Genomic DNA, 20,646 nt, shown 5'->3' on the forward strand with positions numbered 1-20,646 from the left:
ATTGCCTATTTATTTATTTATTTATTTATTTATTTATTTATTTATTTATTTTTGAGAGTCTCACTCTGTCACCCAGGCTAGAGTGCAGTGGCATGATCTCGGCTCACTGCAACCTCTGCCTCTTGGGTTCAAGTGGTTCTCCTGCCTTAGCCTCCTGAGTAGTTGGGACTACAGGGATGTGCCACCATGCCTGGCTAATTTTTTTTTTTTTTTTTTAATTATACTTTAAGTTCTAGGGTACATGTGCATAACGTGCAGGTTTGTTACATATGTATACTTGTGCCATGTTGGTGTGCTGCACCCATCAACTCGTCAGCACCCATCAATTCATCATTTATATCATGTATAACTCCCAAATACAATCCCTCCCCCCTCCCCCCTCCCCATGATAGGCCCCAGTGTGTGATGTTCCCCTTCCCGAGTCCAGGTGATCTCATTGTTCAGTTCCCACCTATGAGTGAGAACATGCGGTGTTTGGTTTTCTCTTCTAGTGATAATTTGCTAAGAATGATGGTTTCCAGCTGCATCCATGTCCCTACAAAGGACGCAAACTCGTCCTTTTTTATGGCTGCATAGTATTCCATGGTGTATATGTGCCACATTTTCTTAATCCAGTCTGTCACAGATGGACATTTGGGTTGATTCCAAGTCTTTGCTATTGTGAATAGTGCCACAATAAACATACGTGTGCATGTGTCTTTGTAGTAGAATAATTTATAATCCTTTGGGTATATACCCAGTAGTGGGATGGCTGGGTCATATGGTACATCTAGTTCTAGATCCTTGAGGAATTGCCATACTGTTTTCCATAATGGTTGAACTAGTTTACAATCCCACCAACAGTGTAAAAGTGTTCCTATTTCTCCACATCCTCTCCAACACCTGTTGTTTCCTGATTTTTTAATGATTGGCCTGGCTAATTTTTTTTGTATTTTTAGTAGAGACAGGGTTTCGCCATGTTGGCCAGGTTGGTCTCTAACTCCTGACCTCAGATGATTCACCCACTTTGGCCTCCCAAAGTGCTGGGATTACAGGCGTGAGCCACCATGCTTGGCCCATTTATATTTTTTGTCAATTTTTCTATTGGATTGTTTACTTTTCCATTTTTGATTTGTAAGAACTTTTAATATAGTTCTTATATATTAAGGAAATTAGCATTTCTCTGTTACATATGCTTGTACTTTTTCTAGTCATTTATCCCTTGACTTTATGTTTGTGTTTTTTTCATTAAACAGAAGCTTTAGATTTTTATATAGTTATATTTATTAATCTTTGATTTCTAGATTTTGTTTCATGCTTAAAAATATGTTTTCTACTCTGAGATTATTTTGAAAAGTCCTTCATGTTACCTTCTGATGTATATTTTTTCTTTTAAATATGTGGTCCAGACCAGGTGTGATGGCTTACGCCTATAACCTCTCAACACTTTGGGAGGTTGAAGGGAAGATCACCTGAACCCAAGAGTTCAAGACCAGCCTGGACAAAATAGGGAGACCCTATCTCTACAAAAAATAAAATAATGGCCGGGCGCGGTGGCTCAAGCCTGTAATCCCAGCACTTTGGGCGGCCGAGATGGGCGGATCACGAGGTCAAGAGATCGAGACCATCCTGGCTAACATGGTGAAACCCTGTCTCTACTAAAAAATACAAAAAAAACTAGCTGGGTGAGGTGGCGGGAGCCTGTAGTCCCAGCTACTCCGGAGGCTGAGGCAGGAGAATGGCGTGAACCCGGGAGGCGGAGCTTGCAGTGAGCCGAGATCCGGCCACTGCACTCCAGCCTGGGCAACAGAGCGAGACTCCATCTCAAAAAAAAAAAAAAAAAAAATTAGCCTGGTGGGATAACCAGTGCCTGTGGTCCCAGCTACTCAGAAGAAGAAGACTGAGGTGGGAGGATTGCATGAGTCAGATTGAAGTTGCAGTGAGCTATGATTGTGCCACTGTACTCTAGCCTGGGTGACAGCACAAGATCATGTCTCAAAAAGAAAAAAAACAGTGAGGTCAGGTGCGGTGGCTCACGCCTGTAATCCCAGCACTTTGGGAGGCTGAGGCCGGTGGATCACCTGAGGTCAGGAATTCGAGACCAGCCTGGCCAATATGGTGAAACCCCATCTCTACTAAAAATACAAAAATTAGCCAGGCGTGGGGATGCATGCCTGTAATCCCAACTACGTGGGGGGCTGAGGCAGGAAAATTGCTTGAACCCGGGAGGCAGAGGTTGCAGTGAGCCAAGATGGCGCCATTGCACTCAAGCCTAGGCGACAGGAGCGAGTCTCTGTCTCAAGAAAAAAAAAAAAAGTGAGGCTGGGGGTTGTGGCTCATGCCTGTAATCCTGGCACTTTGGGAGGCTGAGACGGATGGATCACTTGAGGTCAGGAGTTCCAGACCAGCCTGGTCAACATGGTGAAACTCTGTCTCTACTAAAAATACAAAAATTAGCCGGGTGTGGTTGCCACACGCCTGTAATCCCAGCTACTCAGGCAGCTGAAGGAGAATCCCTTGAACCTGGGAGGCGGAGGCTGCAGTGAGTCGAGATGTCTTGCCACTGCACCTCAGCCTGGATGACAGAGCAAGACTTGGTCTAATAAAAAAATAAAGAAGTGTTCCGTCTTGAATTATAAGTGGGGCATGGATACAGTTCCTCCCCCTTAATGAATGAATGAAGTCAGTTGTTTCAACATTTGTTAAAATATCCACGTTTTTGGCTGGGCACTGTGGCTCGTGCTTATAATCCCAGTACTTTGGGAGTTCGAGGTGGGTGGATCACCTGAAGTCAGGAGTTCACGACCAGCCTGACCAACATGGTGAAACCCCATCTCTACTAAAAATAGAAAAATTAGCCGGGTGTGGTGGTGCTCCTGTAATCTCAGCTACTCAGGAGGCTGAGGCAGGAGAATCATTTGAACCTGAGAGGTGGAGGTTGCGGTTAGCCGAGACCGTGCCATTGCACTCCAGCCTGGGCAACAAGAGCGAAACTCCATCTCAAAAAAAGAAAAAAAAAAAAAAATCCATGTTTTTCCAGGAAGTTTGAGAATGTAACCTTTATCATATTCTAGGTTCCTGTATAGATCTGGGATTTAAAAATTTTTTTATTTAGAGTCAGGATCTCTCTTTGCTGCCCAGACTTTGATGCCATCACAGTTTACCACAGTCTTGAGTTCCTAGGTTCTAGGGATCCTTCCACCTTGGCCTCCCAAAGTGCTGAGATTACATGTGTGAGCCACAACACCCAGCCTAAGTCTAGGGATACTTTTTGTTTGTTTGTTTTTTACTTAAAAAATTTTAAACATAGAGACTAGGTCTCACTATGTAATCCTCCTGCCTCGGCCTCCCAAAGTGCTGGGACTGCTCACTCTGTCACCCGGGCTGGAGTGTAGTGGCACCATCACAGCTTACTGCAGCTTCAACCTCCCATGCTCGAGCCATCCTCCCACGTCAGCCTCCTCAGTAGCTGGGACTACAGGCCTGTGCTACCATGCCTGACTTTTAGTTTTTATTGTTTTTATAGAGACAGGGTCTCCCTGTGTTGCCCAGGCTGGTCTTGAAGTCCTGAGCTTAAACAGTCCTCCTGCCTTTGCTTCTCATACCTCTGGGTTCACAGGCATGAGCCACTGGGCCTGGCTTGGAACTACTTTTTAAACTTCATTTTGTTTTATTAATCTGTATATATATTTGATGCCAGTATGAAATTGTTTTAAAGCTTTTTGGTTACTATAGTTTTATAGTATATTTTAGTTTTTTATTTTTGAGATGGAGTTTTTTGCTCTTGTTGCCCAGGCTAGAGTGCAATGGCACGATCTTGGCCAGCCTCAACCTCTGCCTCCCGGTTCAAGCGGTTCTCCTGCCTCAGCCTCTTGAGTAGCTGGGATTACAGGCATGCGCCACCATGCCCAGCTAATTTTGTATTTTTAGTAAAGGGTTTCTCCATGTTGGCCAGGCTAGTCTCAAACTCCCCAACTTAGGTGATCTGCCTGCATTGCCTCCCAGATTGCTGGGATTATAGGCGTGAGCCACTGCACCCAACCTGTAGTATATTTTAATATCTGCTAGCTACCTAATTCAGAGGTCATTTTTTATTTATTTTATTTATTATTTTTTTTAAGATGGAGTATCACTCTGTCACCCATGCTGGAGTGCACTGGTGCCATCTCGGCTCACTGCAACCTCCAGCTCCCAGGTTCAAGTGATTCTCCTGCCTCAGCCTCCTGAGCAGCCGGGATTACAGGTGTGTGCTACCATGCCTGGCTAATTGTTTTTGTATTTTTTTTTTAATAGAGCCGGGGTTTCACCATGTTGGCTAGGCTGGTCTGTAACTCCTGACCTTAGGTGATCCACCCGCTTGGGCCTCCCAAAGTGCTGGGATTACAGGCGTGAGCCACCAGGCCCAGCCTGTTTATTTTGTTTTTGAAGTTGGCATCAAATAGGGCATGTTAAATTGCTATTGTAAAAGATGCAATAGGAATCCTTTTGAAAAGATATGTGGGGATAGGAGCATAATTTTTTCAACATTTTTCTATTTGGAGAAATTTAAGTTGTTACCAAGATTTTGCAATGGAAACAACACTGTGATGAACATTCTTGTGCAATAATATTTGTGCCATTGTCTGATTACTTAGGGTACATTTCTGAAAGTAGAACTGTTGGGTCAAAGGAAACACACACTTTTAAAGCTATTGATTGATGTGTGTTACTAAATTGCTCTCCGGAAAGATGGCACCATTTTTTACTTCTCTATTTGAGAATCCTTTTTTATATACTCATCAACATCAAGTATTATTTTTAATATTTGCTAATATTGTAGGTTAAAATATACTTTCCCTTTGTGTTTGGAATTTTCATGTCTTTGATTACTAGTTGGTTGAACATATTTTTGTATATTTGCTTGCTATTTATTTATTCTTTTCTTTGTCCATGTTTCAACTGTGGTTGGAGATTACTAGTCCCTAGAAGGTTCCAAGGCCCAGAATAACTCACTAATGTTGGCTCACCAAGATAATTTCCACTTGAAAGCACACAGCTTTGTTGGCATTTTTTATAGGTTCTTTCAGATATATATTTTTGTTGTTGTTTTTGTTTTTGAAAGAGAGAGAGTTTTGCTTGTAGTCCAGGCTTGAGTACAGTGGCATGATCATAGCTCCCTGCAGCCTCGAACTCCTGGGTTCAAGCAGTCCTCCTGCCTCAGCCTTTTGAGTAGCTGGGATTACAGGTATGCGCTACCATGCCCAGCTAATTTTTTAATTTTTCAATTTTTTGTGGAGCAGGGTCTTGCTGTGTTGCCTAGGCTGGTCTTGATTTCCTGGCCTCAAATAGTCCTCCCATCTCAGCCATCCAAAGTGTTGGGATTACAGGTGTCAGCCACTGCACCCAGCCTGAGATAACTTTAAAGTCAGAAATTTCAAAATGGAATTACAATGATACTCAGAAAGCAAGAGTAGGGAAAGTGCCCCATTCCTGCCTTCACCTAGCCACTCCGTATATGGGCTCTGGGGACCATTCTAGCTGCTCTATCCAAGGAGGGGCTTGATTGTGGTGACCACCTTTTTCTTATTGATTTAAATATAAATAGACAGAAGTAAATATATAAAACTAGATCTAAAGAGACTAGATGAAGGGAACTTAGAGTGCTCTCATTACAGCATGAATAAAAAGGTAGAAGCAGAGAAGCATGGTATATTCAGATCCAAGTAGTTCAGTGTAATTAGAACAGCTGAAAGAAATTTGAAAAGAAATTTTGAAAAATGTGAGCAACTGCCAGGGACAAATCATTGCAGATTGTTTTGGTAAAATATCTTAAGAACCATTTTTGTTTTGTTTTGTTTTGTTTTGTTTTGTTTATAAATATACACTTACCGAGCACATACTGTTTGCCAGGTGATGGCATTTTTTCTGCCCTGGAGGGCCTTACAGTCTGTTGAGTGGAGAGAATAACCTGTAATTAGCTCCTTGGCTGGGCCTACCCCAATTTTTTTCTTTCCCTACCTGCATAGCCCTGCTAAAAATGCTTATCCCAATTCCGAATGAGAAATAATTAAAACAAAGTTGTTTATCCCCATCCTGGATTGATGGGTTTAGTTCTCAGTTTAATAAACAAGAACACTGAAGGACAGTTGTCTCTGGCATATGTAAAGGAAAGGAGAATGCTGTGCGAAACGTCAGTGCGTGATTATGTCTTACAATTGTGATAACTGAAAGATTTTCAAATCCTCCATTTGAAACCCTGGGGTTTTGTGTCTTTCGTTAGTGAAGAGTTGCGTTTTCTCTCAGGAGGCTGCAATGTTAATGTGATAGCAGGAAACCCACTTATTGACACGACGCAGGGGAAAGAATTCAGTTGAAATCAGAGGCTTTCAAACTTGTAAATTTTATAATTAAAACAACTGGCTAATTAAGCAGTTTAACCACTGGTAATTTGACCAAAAGCTTTCATTTAAGGGGAGAATGGTTCATTTAACAGTGGTTTGAACCAGCTTCTTAATTAAGCAGCTGCTCTAATTATAGGAATTACTCCAAACCGAATTTTAAAATGCCTCTTTGCCAAGGAATTCTAGTAGATAAGAGGCTGAGGCAAACATTGGCAGTACTTTCACCTACGATGTGTCATCATCTCAAATATCCTTTTTGGTTCTGCTTTTTGAAATTACAGATAGATGATTGAGTTTCTATGTAATACTTAAAGATGGTGATTGACATATGAGTTTTCTTTTTTATTTACACAAAATGTTTTATTATATAATGGAGGCATGGTAGAGCTATCAGTATGATTTAAACTCTTGATCTTTGTATATTTAGGGCAGCAAAAGAGTTTCACAGAGATGGTAACATTTGAGCTGGCTCTGGAGGCTGTGTAGAATTTCACTGTCCAAGAGGTGTAGTCCCAGCAGGGTAAACACCCGAGGAAGGCACAGAGGCATGAGAACTGTGGCAAGAATGGCAAGTGTAGCTCTGTGGCTGGGGAGCAGGGTTTAAAAAATCTAGAGGAGTGGGAGAATGAGATGAAATAGTTAGATCTAGGCGGGGCGCGGTGGCTCAAGCCTGTAATGCCAGCACTTTGGGAGGCCGAGACGGGCGGATCACGAGGTCAGGAGATCGAGACCATCCTGGCTAACACGGTGAAATGCCGTCTCTACTAAAAACTACAAAAAACTAGCTGGGCGATGTGGCGGCGCCTGTAGTCCCAGCTACCCGGGAGGCTGAGGCAGGAGAATGGTGTGAACCCAGGAGGCGGAGCTTGCAGTGAGCTGAGATCCGGCCACAGCACTCCAGCCTGGGTGACAGAGCGAGACTCCGTCTCAAAAAAAAGAAAAAGAGAAATAGTTAGATCTAGATTATAAAATCAAGATTCTTAAATGCCTACCTAAGAATTTCAAACTTTGGGCAGCAGAAAACCATCAAAATTTTACCTTCTGTCTCGTTCATTGTTGTCTTTAGAGTGCCTGGCATAGTGCCTGACAAATAGTAAATACCTATATTTTAAAACAGTTGTCCAGCCTGGGCAACATGGCAAAACCGCATATCTACAAGAAATCCAAAAATTAACCTGGTGTGGTGGCACGCACCTGTAGTACCAGCTACTCAGGAGGTTGAGATGGGAGGATCACCTGAGCCCAGGGAGGTCAAGGTTGCAGTGACTGAGATCGTGCCATTGCCCCCCAGCCTGGGCAACAGAGCAAGATCCTGTCTCAAAATAAGCAAACAAACAATTGTGTGTGTGTAATAAATAAAGGGTTAATTAATGAGAGTAACATGATTAGATTTTTATTTTAAAAGGATTAATCTGTCAGTTCTCAAGGGAGGAATAGAGGAGAGGGATATTGGAGGGTGTAGGTGCAGATCAACAACTTAGCAGGGGCTACCAATCTAATCTCCCCGCTCCCTTCACATAACAACCAAAATGATCTTTTAAAAACATATATCAGACATGCTTTCCCTGCTTATGACTGTTCGGGATGAAATCCACACCTTTAATAAGACCCAGCACGGTTGATTCCGACCACTACTCACTCTGGTTTCTTTCTTTTTTGAGACAGTGTTTCACTCTGTCACCCAGGCTGGAGTACAGTGGCTCAGTCTCTGCTCACTGCAAACTCCACCTCTCAGGTTCAAGTGATTCTGCTGCCTCAGCTTCCTGAGTAGTAGGGGCTACAGGCGTGTACCATCACACCTGGCTAACTTTTGTATTTTTAGTAGAGACAGGGATTCACCATGTTGGCCAGGCTGGTCTCAAACTCATGACCTCAAGTGATCACCCGCCCTAGCCTCCCAAAATGCTGCGATTACAGGTGTCAGCCACTTTGCCCAGCCCCCTCTCATATCTTAGGTGCATTCTGTCCCTCTCACTTTGCTTCAGTCACACTGACAGCTTTTCTGTTCCTTGAATGTCCCAAGCTGTGTGTTACATTAGGGCCTTTACACATGCTGTTTCCTCTACCTGAAACACCCCATCCTCCATTTTTTTCATCCAGTACACTTCTATTTGCCTTTCCAATATCTTATTTTATTTATTTATGTTTGAGTGGATAATACATATATACAAGGAACAGATTTTAAAAGGTGCAAAGGAATAAAGTAACTCTCTTGCCTTTCTAGCCACTTTCCCCCCCCCCCCAGCCCCGAACTATCCCACCTGGGGATAACCACTATTATAATTTTCTTCTGAATTCTGGTTTCAGTTAAAATCTCATTTTTTCATAGAGGCCTTCCCTGATATTCTGTTCTAAAAAATAGGTCTACCTGTTGTATCACCATAGTCATCCCTGTGCTTTTTGTTTTTATCACTTATCAGAATTTGTAATTACTTTTTATGGGAGAGAGGGTCTTGCTCTGTTGCCCACACTGGAGTGCGGCAGCATGATAATAGTTCACTGAAGCCTTGAACTGGGCTCAAGCAATCCTCCCATTGCAGCCTCCTGAGTAGCTAGGGCTATAGGCACATGCCACCACGTGCAGCCAATTTTTTTTTTTCCTTTTTGTAGAGACAGGGTCTCTTCTATATTGCCCAGCTGGTCTTAATCTCCTGGCCTCAAGCGATCCTCCTGCCTCAGCCTCCCAAAGTGTTGAGATTACAGGCATGAACTACCACACCTGGCCACAATTTGTAATCTTATATTTACTTTGTGACTATAAGTCTAATGATTCTCTCCTCCCACTAGACTGTAATCTCCATAAGCAGAGTTTTATTGGCCTTGTCCCCAACCCTTTGCACAGTGCCTGGGATATCATTAGTACTCAATATATTAAGCCCTTCCTAAACTTTGCCTTCTCTAAGTTCATCTCTTGCCACCCTGATCCTTATGCTCTACATTAAAATTCTCTCTGGCTCTTTCTCTGCCTATACCATGTTTTCTCCTAACTCCTACTTATCCTTGAAGTTTTACTTAAAAGCCACTCACTCTAAGAATCCTTTCCTCGGCCGGGCGCGGTGGCTCAAGCCTGTAATACCAGCACTTTGGGAGGCCGAGACGGGTGGATCACGAGGTCAGGAGATCGAGACCATCCTGGCTAACAAGGTGAAACCCCATCTCTACTAAAAAATACAAAAAACTAGCCGGGCGAGGTGGCGGGCGCCTGTAGTCCCAGCTAATGTAGTCCCAGCTAATATAGTCCCAGCTACTCGGGAGGCTGAGGCAGGAGAATGGCGTAAACCTGGAAGGCAGAACTTGCAGTGAGCCGAGATCCGGCCACTGCACTCCAGCCTGGGCGACAGAGCGAGACTCCGTCTCAAAAAAAAAAAAAAATTAAAAAAAAAAAAAAAAGAATCCTTTCCTGACACTCAAGTTCTTCGTGTGCCCCTCCCGGGAACAGTGCTTATAGACAGCCCTTATCACCTTGCATTGATATTATTGTCTGTCTCCCTAGGTGGCAGGTTCTGTATTGCAGGGACTTAGCCTTTGTTCATTGTTATAGCCCCAGCTTCTAGGGCAATGCTTGGTACCTGTCAAGCCTGCCATGGATATTAGGTTGGTTGTACACTGCACAACTCTGGTGTGTGCCATTCATATGGTTGTGCAGTATAATTGTTGCTGCCTACCCTGATAGGTAATAATAAATATTTGTTGAATGGATGATTATACTTTGGAGAGTTCAGTGCTTTTTAGGAGCTCTTATTTTGAGTCATAATAAAATCTTCTTCGATGAGATTCATTTGCAAGGCCCTGACCTGAGGATCACTGTATATCCATCAAAGAGATTTGGATATCAGCTCCATGGTTGGGTCCTCAGGTTGGAGAGTCTAGAGCCCAAAGTTGCAAAAGGTCAGATTCAGAGAGATGAAACTGGGGCAGCAGTCAGGAAGATACCTTGGTTATATTCTGTGCTCTTTGGGAACTTCTAGCCAAAAATACCTCCCTATTCCTTACATGGTAAACTCTTACTCTGCTTTCAAGAATGCAGCTATTGCCTCTTCTGAACCTATTTACCTGCACCCTGCAGCCCCACCCCAAAGGCAGAGTTACTTTTTTCTTCCTCTGAGCACCTATGACATTGCTCACATGTCCATTAAAGTACTTAGTACACCATAAGGTGATTATCTGCTTTCCCATCTTCCTTTCATAGTATACCTCGAGTATCTCAAGGGAAAAGTAGCATATTTTATTTGTAACTGTCTCAGTGTCTATACAGTTATTGGCATGAAATTGTAAATGTGGACTAATGCATATCGTGGAAGGGATCCATGATATTTCTGGGTTGTCTTGATGAAGTAGTGTGGATTGTAAATGTAGGGAAGTTCTCTGAAGCCAGGACTGTCTCTGATAGGCCTCACACACAGCAAACCTGCTTGGAAGCCCATTTCTGAAAAGAGAGGCCTAAGAAAATTTTTACTTGATGTCACTTAGATCAGGAATCCCCAAACCCCAGGGCGTGGACCAGTAAGTAGTCTGTGACCTGTTAGGAACCAGGCCACACAGCAGGAAATGAGGGGCAGGTGAGCCAGGGAAGCTTCATTTGTATATACAGCCACTCCCAGCCTCTCCCCATCACTCAAGTTATCACCTGAGCTCTGTCTCATCTCAGATCAGCTGTGGCATTAGGTTCTCATAGGAGCATGAACTCTATTGTGAACTGCACATATGAGGGATCCAGGTTGAGCACTACTCCTTATGAGAATCTAATGCCTGATGTTCTATCACTGTCTCCCATCATCCCCAGATGGGACCGTCTAGTTGCAGGAAAACAAGCTCAGGGCTCTCACTGATTTCTACATTATGGTGAGTTGTATAATTATTTCATTATATATTACAATGTAATAATATAAATAACGTACACAATGAATGTAACACACTTGGATCATCCCAAAACCATTTCCCCACTCCTCACATCTGTGGAAAAATTGTCTTCCGTGAAATTGGTCCCTAGTGTCAAAAAGGTTGGGGACCACTGACTTAGACTTCTTCACACCATCTTGTGTTTAGTCCCCCACAGAGTGGTGACCCTGAAGAAATAAGGGCAGGACCACAGCAGCTTGAAGATCCCTCTTCAAGGAAAGACTTGCTGCCCATATCTTGATGCCACATACACATACATATAGATATACACACATACACATGTTATCCTTTAACCCTCTTTGTTATCCTCATTTATAAATAAAGAAGAAACAGTAGCTCAAAAAACTTTGCTGAAAGTAACCAGAAAGTAACAGGTGGGACTTCTATTTAAACGCAGGTCTGTCTGACTAAACAGCCTGTGTCCATAACCACTAGGTTATAACACTTGAGTTTCTAGAATACAAAAATATAGCGAGACCTGATCTGATTTCAGTTTCTTATCTCTACCCATCTTTTCTTTTCCTTTTTTTTTTTTTTTTAAATTTAGAGACAGGATCTCCTTACGTTGCCTAGGCTGAAGTGCATCAGCCATTTGCACTACAGCATCAAACTCCTGATCTCAAGCAATCCTCCTGCCTCAGCCTCCTGAGTAGCTGGTGAAGGGGTGGCCTGCCCCTCCACACCTGTGGGCGTTTCTCATCAGGTGGAACGAGAGACCTGAGAAAAGAGACACAGAGAAAGGAAAGTGGGCCCAGGGGACTGGCCTGCCAGCTGGGGTCTCTGAGTTCTCTCAGTATTTATTGATCATTATCTTTACCATCTTGAAAAAGGGGAAGTGGCAGGACAATAGGGTCATAGTAGGGAGAAGGTCAGCAGAAAGCCATATGAATAAAGATCTCTGTGACATGAATAAGTTTAAGGAAAAGTGCTGTGCCTTGATGTGCATATGCAAACATCTCCATAAACATTTTCAGTTCATAAAGAGCAGCATTCCCTCTAGCATGTCCCACCTCCAGACCTAAGGCAGTTTTCTCCCATCTCAGTAAATAGAACGAACATACAATCGGGTTTTATACCCAGACGTTCCAGTTCCATTGCCCAGGGATGAGCAGGAGACAGATGCCTTTCTCTATCTCAACTGCCAAGAGGCCTTCTTTCCTCTTATACTAATCCTCCTCAGCACAGACCCTTCACGGGTGTCTGGCTGGAGGCCAATCAGGTCTTTCCCTTCCCACGAGGCCATATTTCAGACTATCACATTGGGGAGAAACCTTGGACAATACCTAGCTTTCCTAGGCAGAGGTCCCTATCACCTTCCCTTCAGCAGTGTATGTGTCTCTGGGTACTTGAGATTAAGAGAATGGTGATGACTTTTCACAAGCATACTGCCTTCAGGCACTTGTTTAACAAAGCACATCCTGCACAGCCCAAAATCCGTTAAACCTTGAGTCACCACAGCACATGTCTCTTGCAAGGACAGGGTTGGGGGTAGGGTCACAGATTAACAGCATCTCAAATACAGAACAAAATGGAGTCTCTTATGTCTACTTCTTTCTATATAGACACATTAACAGTCTGATCTCTCTCTCTTTTCCCCACAGCTGGGACTACAGACACATGCTACCACTCTAGCTATCTGGGTCTACCTCTCTGGGTCTACCACAATGTATATGTATGTAAAGACCCCCCCCCTTTTTTTTTTTTTTTGAGACGAAGCCTCGGTCTGACACCCAGACTGGAGTGCAGTGGCATGATCTCAGCTCACTGCAACCTCCGCCTCCTGGGTTCAAGCAGTTCTCCTGCCTCAGCCTCCTGAGTAGCTGTGTGCCACCATGCCCAACTAAATTTTGTATTTTTAGTAGAGATGGGGTTTCACCATGTTGGTCAGGTCTTGAACCCCTGACTTCGTGATCCTCCCGCCTCGGCCTCCCAAAGTGCTGGGATTACAGGCGTGAGCCACCGCACCTGGCCAAGACCCAATTTTTTTAATCCATTAGTAGCATACCTATATACCGTCCTACACTTTCGGTTTGTTTTTTTTGTTGTTCACTTAACGATATTTGTTGGAGGCTGTTTTCAGATCAGCACAAATAAATCAAGTTAGATGTTTTGTAAAACTTTATGGCCGGGCGTGGTGGCTCACGCCTGCAGTGCCAGCACTTTGGGAGGCCGAGGCAGGCGGATCACAAGGTCAGTTTGAGACCAGCCTGACCAACAAGGTGAAACCCCGACTCTACTGAAAATAGAAAAATTAGCCGGGTGTGGTGGCACGTGCCTGTAATCCCAGCTACTCAGGAGGCTGAGGCAGGAGAATCACTTGAACCTGGGAGGCGGAAGTTGCAGTGAGCTGAGATCGTGCCATTGCACTCCAGCCTGGGTTACAGAACGAGACCCCATAAAAAAAAAAAAAAAAAAAAAAAAAAAACTATGGAGCTCTATGCTCTTCCTCTTTGTTGGCTATTTTTGCTTCCTGTCTCTTTCTCTATACAGTCACAGTTAGAAAACTTCAAAAGGGCGGGGGAAAGGATTTTTTTTTTCAAAAGAAAAAAAGAAAACCTCAAAAGGATTATTGCCTGTTGAGGAACAAGAAGAGATGAGAACCCTCTGAGAATGATTTTTATCTCCTTACTGCCAGTGGCTTTATCAGGAGAGAATTTCTCAAAGAAAGATTAGTGGGGATCGGGCATATTCTAGGAGCCAAAAGGAGCGAATAAGGGGATAAACTGAGAATCAGTCCAGGATCAATAAATACCTATGGCCCTTTAAACCAACAAGAGGTCAGGTACCATCAAATCTTCCCAGTACTGCAGTGGAGAATTTGTCCCCTCAAATCATCTGTGTGTCCCTAGAGGAGCTTAGAAAGAGGTTTTAATATAGTTTTTGTATGTTAAGGAAATTAGCGTTTCTCTGTTACATGTGCTTTGTACTTTTTCTAGTCATCTATTCTTTAACTTTATTTTTTGTTTTTGTTTTTTTTTGTTGAACAGAAGTTTTAACTTTTTATATAGCTAAGTTTATTAATATTTGATTTCTAGATTTTGTTTCATGCTTAGAAAGATTTCTACTCTGAGATTATTTTTAAAAATCCTTATGGTTACCTTGTGTTTTATATAAATATATATATATATATATATATATATATTTTTAAATTTGTAGTCCAGGCTAGGCGTGGTAGCTCACACCTGTAATCCTGGCACCCTGGGAGGCTGAGGTGGAAGGAGTTCCAGACCAGCTTGGGCAACATAGCAAGACTCCAGCTCTACAAAAAATAAGAAAATACTAACTGGGCATGGTAGCACATGCCTGTAGTCCCAGCTACTTGGGGTCAGGGGGTGGGGGGTGGGCCAAGGCAGGAGACTATGTTGTACTTAGGAGTTTGAGGCTGCAATGAGCTATGAGATGGCATTACACCCCAGCTTGGGTGACAGAGCAAGACCCTGTCTCTTAAAAACCAACAATAATAGCAACAACAAAAAAACAGGTTTGTCTTATTTTCTCTCTTTTAGGTGGAATTCTACTAAGTACCAGTCGGCCCTACAAGACAAAGCCCACCCATGGCATTGGAAAATACAAGCACTTAATTAAAGCAGAAGAGGTAAGGGGCAGGGGGAGTCTTTTGGAAAAGGGTAACATGCAGCTTTTGCAAAGACCTGAAGATCAGATATGTATAGTTCAGATAATATTGGAGCTAGAAATGATAGAGTTGCCTCCTTAATCCTTGCCAGTTATTAGTTTGGAATTTCCAGACTGGAGATATTTCTACCAACTTCCAATCTTATCCCTAGGCCAGGTTATCATAGTAAAAAGCAAATGGTTTGAAATTTTTTTTTTTTTTGAGGGTCTTGCTCTGTTACCTAGGCTGGAATGCAGTGGCACGATCACGGCTCACTGCAGCCTTGATCTCCTAGGCGCAAGGAATCCTCCCACCTCAGCCTCCCAAGTAGCTGGTACTACAGGCTCTCGCCACCATGCCCATCTAATAAAATTTTTTTAATAGAGACAGGGTCTTGCTGTATTGCCCAGGCTGGTCTCAAGTTCCTGGCCTCAAGTGATCCTCCTGCTTCAGCCTCTGGAAGCATTGGGATTATAGGCATGAGCCACTGTGCCTGGCCTGATTTTATTATTTGTAATACTTAAAAAAAAATCTTCCTAGTAGTGTACTTAGTTCAGTATGGACTTCATAATGGAAATGATAATTCAGTTTAGTTGAGTGAATGAGTTGTGGCAAGTAGAGGTAGATTGATATTTTCAGCCAAATAACTGATTCTTTTTTGTTTGTTAGGTTTTTTTGAGATGGAGTCTCACTCTGTTGCCCAAGCTGTAGTGCAGTGGCACGATATCTGGGTCTACAGGCACGCATCACCACACCTGGCTAAGTTTTGTGTTTTTTTGTAGAGGCAGTATTTTGCCATGTTGCCCAGGCTGGTCTCGAACTCCTGAGCTGAAGCGATACACCTGTCTCAGCCTCCCAAACTACTAGGATTATGGAGATGATCCATCATGCCTGGCAAAATAGTTTTACAAAATAGATGAACAAGACGTGGTTCATTCTCAGAGGGAGCTGGTAAACCAACAGAGGTAACACACAGACATTGCACTTCCAGGCAGAAAGTGACAAGTGCTAAAAGGAAGATACAGAGTGCTATAAAAATTCGGAAGGAATGATTTGCACCCTTTTGAAGTTGTAACACCTTAGAGTAAGTTGTTTTATTTTGAGACATCCCTTCTTTTTTTTTTTTTTTTTTTAAGTAATAAGCATCCTTTTATTTGCCGACACCATTACAAAAAGATTACATTTGCAACAAAAAAGTGTTTTCTTGAGTTGAAGTCAGAGGCAGTTACTTCCCAAAATGTTAAGTAAAACAGTGTACACATCAATGAGCCATCCCCCTTCTAAAAGTCCCACATAACATAGTGAGAAATAAAATTAAAATTAGTTTTATTTGAGGGGAACTTTTTTGGCTGTTTTTTTTTTTTTTTTTTTTTTTGAGACGGAGTCTCGCTCTGTCGCCCAGGCTGGAGTGCAGTGGCCGGATCTCAGCTCACTGCAAGCTCCGCCTCCCGGGTTTACGCCATTCTCCTGCCTCAGCCTCCCGAGTAGCTGGGACTACAAGCGCCCGCCACCTCACCCAGCTAGTTTTTTATATTTTTTAGTAGAGACGGGGTTTCACCGGGTTAGCCAGGATGGTCTCGATCTCCTGACCTTGTGATCCACCCGTCTCGGCCTCCCAAAGTGCTGGGATTACAGGCTTGAGCCACCGCGCCCTGCCTTTTTTGGCTGTTTTAAAAAAATTTCTTAGAATCTTCTCTCTCAGATAATTTTCTGCATATGTCATGCTCTGACCCACTCCATTAACGTGGTATAAAAGGAAGCTTAATGCCATCTGTCCCGCCATTCCTTTCCAGCCTCTTCTCCACTCTCCTGGATACCATGCTTTAATTGTATTGGGCCTCTTGTTTTTCCTCCAAGTCATTATACTTTTTCAAGGCTCACAAGCTGTTCTGTCTACTTGGAAGATCTCCCCTTCTTCACCTGCCTAATTCCTCTTCAACCTTTAAATCTCAGTGAGAAAGCAGGGTGTGGAGGGACACAAACAAATTTCTCCTTCTAAGAAACCTTCCTGGATTCCCTGCACTGAGTTACTTTTCTTTCTTTCTTTTTTCTTTTTAAAATTTGAGACATGGTCTCACTCTGCTGCCCAGGCTGGAATGCAGTGGTGTGATCATGGCCTACTGCCCCTTGAACTCTTAGGTTCAAGCGATCTTTTTGCCTCAGCTTTTCAGTAGCTGGGACTACTTGGTGGCACATGCCACCAAACCTGGCTAATTTTTAGAAATTTTTGTAGAGACAGGGTCTCACTATGGTGCCCATGCTAGTCTTCTAGTCCTGGGCTCAAGTGATCCTCCCACCTTGGACTCCTAGGTGCTGGGATTACTGGTGGGAACCACCATGCCCAGCCCTGAGTTGCTTTCCTTACTGTGAGCTGTCAGAATTCCTTGTACTTCCTCTGTTCTAGGAAAACTGCTCTATGTTTTAATCATCTGGGTATTTTTGTTGTTTTCGTTTTTTTTTTGAGACAGGTTCTTGCTCTGTCACCCAGGCTGGAATGCGGTGGTACAATGGCTCACTGCAATCTCTGCCTCCCAGGCTCAAATGATTCTCCCTCCTCAGCCTCCTGAGTAGCTTGGACTACAGGAGTATACCACTACACCCGGCTCATTATATTTTTGTAGAGATGGTGGTCTCGCTATGTTGCCCAGGCTGGTCTCGAACTCCAGGACTTAAGTGATCCGCCTGCCTCAGCCTCCCAAAGTACTAGGATTATAGGAGTGAGCCACCGCATCTGGCCTTAACCATCTATTTTGATGACTATGTTCCCTTTTAGGTTATGAGGTCCCTAAGGGTAGAAGTCTCATTTTTCTTTATAGCCTCAGTGTCCAGCACAGGGCCTGGCATCAAGAAGAGGACAGTAAATATCGATTGAGCTAAACTGAAATGTGGTTATTGGAGCCGCCCTGTGGTTTTATAAATCAGATTTCTCAAATACAACCCACTATCTGCAAACACCTGGCTCCAGATGACCCTGGTTGTTTGAATGGATTGGATGCTCCCTTTGTTTAGGGCTGTAGGCTTTTCTCTGATGTTATTGCGTGTCCCAGGATGGCTAGTACTGTAGTGCTGGATACTGGAGTAAGTTGCTCCAGCCTCTTGGCTTCCTGCACAGGACAGCACAGTGAAAGCTTTCATGTACCACTTTACAGAGGCTCTGTCCTGAGTGCCTCTCTCTTATCCCTCTGGGGAACTGGACTAGTTAAACTAGATGGAATCTTTTGTGACCTCCTTTCTTTCTCTCCCTAAGCCTAGAAAAAAAATAAGTTGGCTAGATTCCTATTTTTTCCTCTCTGGGTCTCAGTCTGGCCCCTCTACTCTCGTGAGCCCAACATCCCTAAGACAAGAGTAAATTCTCATGCTCATGCACAAAAAACCCATGTCCCGTTTCTGCTCCTTCATTCCTCCTTCGAAAGGTCCCACACTCAGTTTTATGACTTCTGCACCTTGGGAAGGAAAGGGGGATATCTACTTCATCTCAGCTTTCCTTGTTAATACCCTCCCTCCCTCCCTTCCTTCCTTCCTTCCATTTTTTTTTTTTTTTTTTTTTTTTTTTTGAGACGAAGTCTCCCTCTGTCGCCCAGGCTGGAGTTCAGTGGTGCCATCTTGGCTTACTGCAATGTCCACCTTCCGGGTTCACTCAATTGTCCTGCCTCAGCCTCCTGAGTAGCTGGGATTACAGGCATGCGCTACAATGCCCAGGTAATTTTTGTATTTTTAGTAGAGATGGGGTTTCATCATGTTGGCCAGGCTGGTCTCAAACTCCTGACCTCAGGTAATCCGCCTTGGCCTCCGTAAGAGCTGGGATTATAGGCATGAGCCACCGCGCCCAGCCTGTTTTTATCTCTTTATTAACATGGCCCAGTTTATAATACTAAGTAGCTTCCCATCCTTCCATCCCATGTCCTTGTCCTTGATGCTTTTTTGAGGGAGTAGATGAGAGATAAAAATGAGGCTTTTTCTTGGGTGGCAACAAGGGGGATCACAATAAATGTGGTATTTCAGCTCACTTACAGTATGGACCTGACCTCCTTCTCAGTGATCTCCCTTTTTGCAGCTTGTATTTCAAGCATGTTTTCTCATACACCCATGCTCTTTCCTGCCTTTCTGCCTTTGCACATGCTCTTTCCTTTGTGTGGAACGATACCCTCCCTTTTTTCTCTATGGTGCTCATCCTGTAAGACCCATCTGGACCTGTGGCAGTGAGTGATCACATTTTAGAGCGTATCTCCACACCTAGCATCCAGTCGCAATGTGTAGATCTCATTATTCCTTAAAGGCCCTGCATCATTCAGTTGAATTTAAAAGGCTTCAGATATTTGGAGTGACTTATATTTGATAGAAGTAAAAATAAGGCCAGGCGTGGTGGCTCATGCCTATAATCCCAGCACTTTGGGAGGCCAAGGCGTGCGGATCACCTGAGGTCAGGAGTTTGAGACTAGCCTGACCAACATGGTGAAACTCCGTCTCTACTAAAAATGCAAAATTAGCTGGGCATGGTGGTGCATGCCTGTAATCTCAGCTACTTGGGAGGCTGAGGCAGGAGAATCACTTGAGCCAGGGAGGTGGAGGTTGCAGTGAGCCGAGATCATTCCATTGCACTCCAGCCTGGGTAACAAGAGCAAAACTCTGTCTCAAAAACACAAAAAAGTAAAAACAATAATAGTCATTCATATTTATATAGCACCGGGTCATTTTTCCCAAGACCATTTACTTACTTGCCCTCAGCTGTTGTCCAGCTTCCAGTCTTGGGGTAATGGCAGCTTAATCTGAAATTTGCCAAGAGAAAGATATGGGAGGATGAAATGGAGGCAACATGAATTTCTGTCACTTTGTTATATGTTCTCATTTCCAGGCCTTGGAGCAAGAGAGTTAGGTATATCTTCTGTAACTCAGACAATTTTCTTCCTCTTTGCAGAATGGCCCCTAGGAATCAAGATAGCTTTTCTTTTGGAAACTTCATACTGCTTTTACTGTTGACAGAGAAGAGGTGTCTGCCATTTCTGTCACCTATTTATTTTGTTGTGGCACCCATAATAGATCAGCTCTTACAGCCACAAATCTGTGAGGAGACTGGAATCATTCCAGATAAATCAGCAGGTCAGAATCACTTTATGGTTATAGTCTTAGCTTCTTGAGAGCTTGTCTGGAGGTTGTGGCAAGGGAGTGCAGCTAGTTATACACCCTTGACTAAGGACTGGTCCTCCTCTATTGGGGATGGTTGTCCTCTTCAACTGAACTTGCAGCTTCAGGAGGGACGTACATGGAGTGGTGAGGGAGGAAGGTGACACCAGCCTAGCCAGCCAGATCAGCCGAATCAACCCTGGCAATCAGTGGGGTGACAGATGTCGCAGCCAGATCGCCCTCACATCTGGTCCTACCTTCTTGATAACAAAACAGTTGGTTTTGCTGGTCTAGAAACTGTAGGGCTAGACATGTATTATAGGATTGGCTTAGGGAGAGTTACTTTATATTAGCACCCATGTATTCACTCATTTATTTCTTGTAACTCATTAAAAGAAAAACCATAATTGAGAATCTACTATATGCCACACATTGTGCTGTGTATCCATAATGCTCAGGTAAATGGGACATAGTCCTACAAAAAGTATAAAGTCTGCTGGGAAAGTTAGTGCTCAAAAGTGTAACTAAATACTTGTGGCAAGTGCTTTACTAGGGGAATAAACTAAATATCAAGAGAGCAAAGATAAGCAATTCCTTCACGATGTTTTACATGGTAAATACATACAATTTTTTTTTTTTTTTTTTTTTTTTTTT

The 20,646-nt window shown here is 43.3% G+C and overlaps 1 protein-coding gene across 2 annotated transcripts in view; it reads left to right on the forward strand.

The window, feature by feature from the left end:
- MRPL48 (mitochondrial ribosomal protein L48) overlaps positions 1–20,646 on the forward strand; it is an 83,454-nt gene that overhangs the window by 26,613 nt on the left and 36,195 nt on the right. For both annotated transcript variants that reach the window (XM_023209456.2, XM_031936715.1), the window contains exon 4: positions 14,765–14,853. In XM_023209456.2, the coding sequence (XP_023065224.1) occupies positions 14,765–14,853 (89 nt within the window). The remainder of the gene's footprint in view (positions 1–14,764; positions 14,854–20,646) is intronic.

The sequence above is a fragment of the Piliocolobus tephrosceles genome, chromosome 13 (genome assembly GCF_002776525.5).
Source record: "Piliocolobus tephrosceles isolate RC106 chromosome 13, ASM277652v3, whole genome shotgun sequence".
Lineage (NCBI taxonomy): Eukaryota > Metazoa > Chordata > Mammalia > Primates > Cercopithecidae > Piliocolobus > Piliocolobus tephrosceles.